General features: G+C 36.8%; 3 protein-coding genes across 3 annotated transcripts in view; 1 reads left to right on the forward strand and 2 right to left on the reverse strand.

Annotated features, from left to right (window-relative positions):
* The window catches only part of LOC100639648 (phosphatidylinositol 3,4,5-trisphosphate-dependent Rac exchanger 2 protein-like), a 29,218-nt gene that overhangs the window by 11,422 nt on the left and 10,954 nt on the right, over positions 1-6,842 (reverse strand). The gene's annotated exons all lie outside the window — the stretch shown is intronic.
* LOC100639524 (minor histocompatibility antigen H13-like) lies at positions 1,472-4,519 on the forward strand. Its single transcript, XM_003384989.3, has 12 exons — positions 1,472-1,718; positions 1,772-1,873; positions 2,002-2,084; positions 2,383-2,477; positions 2,541-2,626; positions 2,687-2,757; positions 3,114-3,168; positions 3,220-3,277; positions 3,335-3,418; positions 3,469-3,505; positions 3,571-3,762; positions 4,329-4,519. Exons 1-12 carry the CDS (start codon positions 1,530-1,532, stop codon positions 4,453-4,455), a joined length of 1,179 nt encoding a protein of 392 aa, XP_003385037.1. The 5' UTR covers positions 1,472-1,529; the 3' UTR covers positions 4,456-4,519.
* Positions 4,659-6,836, reverse strand: LOC109580744 (phosphatidylinositol 3,4,5-trisphosphate-dependent Rac exchanger 2 protein-like). Its single transcript, XM_019994241.1, has 3 exons — positions 6,619-6,836; positions 4,847-5,248; positions 4,659-4,782 (listed from the first exon to the last, which is right to left on the reverse strand). Exons 1-3 carry the CDS (start codon positions 6,786-6,788, stop codon positions 4,758-4,760), a joined length of 597 nt encoding a protein of 198 aa, XP_019849800.1. The 5' UTR covers positions 6,789-6,836; the 3' UTR covers positions 4,659-4,757.

A 6,842-nucleotide genomic window follows, 5' to 3' on the forward strand; every position in this document is an offset into this window, starting at 1 on the left:
ACAGCTTCAGTCTGTCTCCGATACCATGAAGGCTGATAGAAGGCTGAAACCTACAGCATGGTTTACTGTAACCTACAGCACTGTCAGACAAACAGTCAGCCAATGGAGCTGTGACCTACAGCAGGGTCATAGTTAATCCACAGACGAGGGCTCTTGGTTTGTAAAATGTTGATGCTGTGACCTATAGCACAGTCACAGCTGACCAGGCTGCAGTCTGCAAATTCAGCTACCATGGGATTAAGTGATTACAGTAATGAACATTTTAGTCACAAAAAGAAATCAGAAGACTGTTAATGAAATGCCCCGGAATGTGTAGGTTATTTAACATAATAATGCATGTTAGTGACTGATTTAACTTTTTTTACAGTGAAAGAATTTGAAAGGTTTGCAAAGGCCATTCTCGTTGCAGGTTGTCCTTTCTTTTTCCCAGACTTCACAAAGTGCAGTTCATCATATTCCAGGCCATGAGTCTCTCACTGTTGTCGTTACACTTCATACAACCGGCTCATCACTTCATAATGTATCAAGGTGGCAAGCTAACCCTTACCCTGTATTTGATGGATCAACCAATCCATCAAAATCAAAGAGATAACGGTTGCTGTGACCTACAGCACGGTCACATTTCCCACTCGTTAGCCTTTTACTGGCTATTCATCATGTAGCATCGACATTAAGTTGGGCTGCACGTGTTGAGGCTGTGACCTACAGCACGGTCACAGCCTCATTCCCCACTCATGATGAGGGTTCCTGGTTCGTCACAGTAGTAGCAGCCTCTTTGTTGTGAGCTGGGGGCTTCACTTGTTGAGGCTGTGACCTACAGCACGGTCGCAGTTAATGTCTTGCAGGGACCCATGGCATATTGACCACACTGGGCCCTCTTTCGTATTTTGTGTATCATCTCATGGGGAAGATGATGTATATGTTCTTGGAGCAGATGGAGACTGTGTTAATGTTTTCAAGCCTATTAGAAAACTACAGGCTTGCCCAAGTTTACAAAACAAGCCAAAAACTTTTTCATTCAGGCTTGTTGCACAAGCCACACAGATGTTCCATTGTCTAAGCTGTGACCTACAGCACGGTCACAGCTAATCCATGGCACAGATCAGATTCCCCCACTTTTTAGCTTGGCGAAACTAGCCCGTTCCTAGCTATCATATCAATCACATTTTGTTGGGCTGCAAGTGTTGAGGCTGTGACCATAGATACTACATGCTGTGACCTACAGCACGGTCACAGTTAACGTCTCGCAGGGGCCCAGACCAGGTCACAGTCAGGATGCAGTCTGCAAATGTAGATCAAACCATAAATGAACGGCCACGATATGCCATGGCCAATGGGTGGCCAGACTAACAGCCAAATACTGCAACTAGCTCCTGCCAGGGACTCACTGACTCCTAGGATTCAACTGCAGTTACTTACTGCTCCTTGACTAACTGTTCCTGCTCTTTCTCTAACTCTATTTATAGCCACTTTATTAATAAACATTATAACCAGTTTTGACCACGCCTACTTTGCTCAATCGCACCACAATGGCTGACACTGAGTCTATTGTCTACAATGAAACTGAGAATAACGAGAGCCTGGCCTCTAATGTTTCGGGAAGAGAAGCAGCCTCGAGGGAAGGACTAGCCACGGCTTATATATTCCTATTCGCAATGGCCCTGGTCCCTATATTTATAGGCTCACTCCGTTCTGTTGTTTATCATTACAACTTAAAGGTTTGGGAATCATGTAGCACGTGACTATCACGTGATATTTGTTATGTTTATAGAAAAAAGGAGAACAGGCCGAGGAGCGTATTCGTATGAGGGAGGCGGCCATGTTTCCGATTTACGCCAGCGTCGCATTATTCAGTCTTTACATGATCTTCAAGGTACTAATAAATAAAAAATTAATTAAGTTTTGAGCCACACCCTCTCCTGTTTATATGTATATTCGTAGACATGTTCTCATTCTCTCTCTCCCTCTCCTTTCCCTCACTCGTTCTCTTTCTTTCCTCAGTATCTCCCAAAGGATCTAGTCAACATGGTTTTAAATATGATTTTTTTCAGCGTTGGGGTAACTGCTGTCACTAGGGCCTCAAGGTAAAGAAATTAATTTTGTTATAATAAAAAAAAATTGCTATAAATATAAATGTTTTTTTGAATGTGTTATGTTTCTACCAATACTGTAGTAGCTACACGTATAATTATACATGAATGATTAAATTAATTTTAATTATTTCTATAAATAGAATGTTTATTTTTGATAATATTGTTACTATTATTATTATTATTATTATTATTATTATTATTATTATTATTATTATTATTATTATTATTATTATTATTATTATTATTATTATATTTTTTCTAGTTATTATTATTATTATATTTTTTCTAGTGTTCTTGTTGATTACTTATTGAGTCTAGTCAATGTTCTTAATCTGTCTACATACATACTCCAGTTTCAAAAGAAAGGGAAGGACAAGCTTCTCAGTGAGTTACTCATTTTTGGCAGCTGCTAGTTCTTATTCAAATATCATTCATCCTTTGTTTCAGATATCTTCAAGTTTGAGTTCACAGTCATTGATGTTGGCTTGTGTGTACTAGCAGCATTACTGGTTGCCTGGCATTTTCTAACTAAAGTAATAAGCAGCTGCTTTTATATATAGAATGGCTGTCATAATCTCTTTCTTTCTATGTAGAATTGGGTATTGAATAATATAATGGGTGTGGCATTCTGCTTTAATGCAATTGAGTTGATATCATTAGAGAGGTAAGTGTACGTGTACATGTACTTATAGTGTACATCAGACCTGGGGCCCATAACAATTGAGGCTTAAGCCTGTAGTATAGTGCTTAGCTTCTTGCTAGCTCATGGGTATAGAAAAGCTTGATTTATGGTATATTCTCCATTTTTATAACTTTTCTGATGTAACTATGTACATGTTCTTATGTTGCATAGAAAGTTTGAGCTGATTCTGAATAGAATCAGATTTTTAATGAATTTCTATTTTGTAATTGACCCAGACATACATGTACATGTACATATGTACACGTATGTATACCACTACTATTTATAATCTTATTCTTCTCGTTTGTTCTCTTCCTCTTTCCTCTTCTCTTCCTCAGTATTCCTGTTGGCTGTACATTACTTGGAGGTCTTTTCCTTTATGATATATTTTGGGTAATTTCAATTTGCCTCCCTCCTTCTCAGATTTATCTAATTCCATTCCAGGTTTTTGGAACGGATGTCATGGTAACTGTCGCCAAATCCTTTGACGCTCCAATCAAATGTACGTAATGAAACCCAAGTCATGTGACTATCATGTGACCCTGCTTTCCTTATATAGTGATGGTTCCATTGGATCTTCCTGAGAATGGAATGGACGCTTCAAATTTCGGGATGCTTGGCCTAGGGGACATTGTTATACCAGGTATGGAAACCTCTTTTAATGTTTAATAATTTGTATTTATTTTTTTGTAGGACTTTTTATTGCCCTCCTCTGTCGATTTGATTTCAAGTAAGTTTATAATTTTATTGTTTGCAAATTAAAAATTTTCATTTACTTTTTGTGTATTTTTGTAGCCACCACCCATCAAAATTTAGAGGTTACTTCTACACCAGTTTCATAGCTTACATCATTGGTCTTGGGACCACCATTGCCATCATGCACATATTCAAGGCAGCACAACCAGCTCTACTGTATCTGGTACCAACTTGTGTTGGTCTACCTCTTGTACTGGCCTTGATCAGAGGAGAACTTGGACCACTTTTTGCGTAAGCCATATCAGGACATTGTTAATGTCACCATTATGTCCACACAATGGGGTACAGCATAAGATGTAGTCAAAGACATGTGTATTTGTAAATTTGCATTGTTACTATAGAGTCTTAACATGTACCCCATAATGGTGTCCCTAACATCATAACATATGTTCAAGCCTTCAAGGTCTTGTGTACTTGTAAATTAACAATGTTACTATTGAGTCTTAACATGTGTACTGTCACAATGCTACAAGGTGTGTCCAACATCATAACATGTGTTCAGGTCATGTACATTGTTATAATAATTACTTGCAGTCAACATGGCTACACCTTGGGTTGGTACACAATAATACCCTAGCTCCTGATTATGAACCTGCCCTTATTTCAGAGGTTCATTAATACACCATTTCTATTGTATTGGGACTGATACTACCTGTCCTCATTATAGAGGTGTCCTTATTTTAGAGTGTCCACAATAGCTTATCCTTAAATATGTGTATTTCATGTATAGGCCTTGTCTGATTTATGATTTATCTTTCCCACTCTTTCCTCTCCCTTTCTTTCTCTTTTTTTTCTAGTTATGAAGATTATCCTTCAAAGAAGACGCCGACTGACTCAACAGCAGGAGATGGTGTCAATGGTAGCGATGAAACTATTCACAATGATCCAAATCAAGATGACGGAGCAGCTGCTAAAAAAGAGTAACATTTACAAACATCTTTAATTCTTTTTTCCCTCAGTTAGGCCTATGATTATTATTATTATTATATATAGCCCTCTCTTGTTAATATTTAATATTATTATTATTATTATTATTATTCAATTATTTACTTTTTTCAAGTCACAAAAATAACAACAAAAAAGTTAAAATTAAACTAAAAAAACAAATAAATAATAATTTAAAATAATTATAAAAATCTATCAACACATTCCACTTGCAAACAATGTAACACACAAAATTTGTCAACAAAAAAAATAACACAATTTACCAGTGAATGTTCTAATAACTACAGTGGGGGAAGTTGATACAACCTAAAAATAGAAACAATGATGTCATACTATTAATAGAACAGTCGGCTATAAATAGAACACTTACCCAGGTGCAGTAGGTGGAAAAGCTGTATACTTTAATGAATTCTTCTTCACCAAAATGGGCAACGCCCCCGAGAGACGAAGTACGTTTAAAGCTAATCGGAAAGACCGAAATTGCAGCCCATAGCAACGAGAGAGTAAAGAGACCTCCTGTAAGGTGGTGATGGCTTGGGATCGGTATATACCGGAATCACAGACACATAGCGAGACACCACCTAATCTCTGGATCAGCTCAGAGGAGAGAGAGAGGATTTCAGTGCCGGACGACATTGGTTCTTGAATGACTCCTTCCAGCTGGATCAGTAGTTTTTCCATTGCGTCCAGCGGCCGTTTGACCTCACCTAGTTTTATAGTTTGCTCGATGGAGTCCTTAGTGGTGTCTGTCACCTTGCTTAACTGATATTGCCTTTGGAAAAATAAATAATAAAACAAACAAATATAAACTTATCAGCATTTAAAAATTTGCCAAAAATCTGAAAAATACCCAAGGCTATAGCCCATGCTTTTTTCTGAAAAATGGCTAAAAATTTACCCCCAATTTTTATTACATTTTCTGATGCATATTGATGTCCTTATGCTGTGTAGAAATTTTGAGCTCATTCCGACTTAAATTTTTCAAGTTACAGCCATTTTAAAAAATTTGCCAAAATCTGAAAAATACCCAAGGCTATAGCCCATGCTTTTTTCCAAAAAATGGCCAAAAAATCACCCCCAATTTTTATTACTTTTTCTGATACATATTGATGCCCTTATGCTGTGTAGAAAGTTTGAGCTCATTCTGACTTAAATTTTTCAAGTTACAGCCATTTTAAAAAATTTGCCAAAATCTGAAAAATACCCAAGACCCATGCTTTTTTCCAAAAAATGGCCAAAAAATCACCCCCAATTTTTATTACATTTTCTGATACATATTGATGTACTTATGCTGTGTAAAAAGTTTGAGCTCATTCTGACTTAAATTTTTCAAGTTACAGCCATTTTAAAAAATTTGCCAAAATCTGAAAAATACCCAAGGCCCATGCTTTTTTCAAAAAAATGGCCAAAAAATCACCCCCAATTTTTATTACTTTTTCTGATACATATTGATGTCCTTATGCTATGTAGAAAGTTTGAGCTCATTCTGACTTAAATTTTTCAAGTTACAGCCATTTTAAAAAATTTGCCAAAATCTGAAAAATACCCAAGGCTATAGCCCATGCTTTTTTCCAAAAAATGGCCAAAAAATCACCCCCAATTTTTATTATATTTTCTGATACATATTGATGTACTTATGCTGTGTAAAAAGTTTGAGCTCATTCTGACTTAAATTTTTCAAGTTACGGCCATTTAAAAAAATTTGCCAAAATCTGAAAAATACCCAAGGCCCATGCTTTTTTCAAAAAAATGGCCAAAAAATCACCTCCAATTTTTATTACATTTTCTGATACATATTGATGCCCTTATGCTGTGTAGAAAGTTTGAGCCGATTCCGGCTTAAATTTTTCAAGTTGCGGCCATTTTAAAAAATTTGCCAAAATCTGAAAAATACCCAAGGCTATAGCCCATGCTTTTTTCCAAAAAAATGGCTAAAAAATCACCCCAATTTTTATTACATTTTCTGATACATATTGGTGTCCTTATGCTGTGTAGAAAGTTTGAGCTGATTCCGACTTAAATTTTTCAAGTTATGGATATTTTAAGAAATTACACTGTTAGCCCATGCATCATTCATGCTTACAATTGGCTCCAAGCCACTCCCAGTTTTAATCATACATTATCTACTTCACCCACACATACTTTACTCCTTCACAGTAGTCCCTGAGTGTGACGTAAGATGCTTTATTAATTTCTTGCTCCACCTTAAACTGGCTGCTGGTTTCACTCAGCTCCGCTAGTCCATTATTAAACAACAGAGGGTACACTGGTACGCCCTCGTCAGACGTCAACTCTTCCGGAAGGTTCTCCATGAGGTTGCTAGGCAATGAGAATGTCACATGTAACCTGTTGTGGTCGCCGGATAT

The sequence above is a fragment of the Amphimedon queenslandica genome, unplaced genomic scaffold (genome assembly GCF_000090795.2).
Source record: "Amphimedon queenslandica unplaced genomic scaffold, v1.1 AMPQUscaffold_13479, whole genome shotgun sequence".
Taxonomy (NCBI): Eukaryota; Metazoa; Porifera; class Demospongiae; order Haplosclerida; family Niphatidae; genus Amphimedon; species Amphimedon queenslandica.

Excerpts from the sequence above, each read along its gene's own strand:
- LOC109580744 (XM_019994241.1), bottom strand. The coding sequence starts at position 6,788 with ATGGAGAACCTTCCGGAAGAGTTGACGTCTGACGAGGGCGTACCAGTG. Across the intron at positions 5,249-6,618 it reads GACTACTGTGAAGGAGTAAA|GCAATATCAGTTAAGCAAGG; the intron begins GTATGTGTGGGT and ends ATTTTTCCAAAG. Across the intron at positions 4,783-4,846 it reads TTTCCACCTACTGCACCTGG|GTTGTATCAACTTCCCCCAC; the intron begins GTAAGTGTTCTA and ends TTCTATTTTTAG.
- LOC100639524 (XM_003384989.3), top strand. The coding sequence starts at position 1,530 with ATGGCTGACACTGAGTCTATTGTCTACAATGAAACTGAGAATAACGAG. Across the intron at positions 1,874-2,001 it reads GTCTTTACATGATCTTCAAG|TATCTCCCAAAGGATCTAGT; the intron begins GTACTAATAAAT and ends TTCTTTCCTCAG. Across the intron at positions 3,419-3,468 it reads AGGGGACATTGTTATACCAG|GACTTTTTATTGCCCTCCTC; the intron begins GTATGGAAACCT and ends ATTTTTTTGTAG.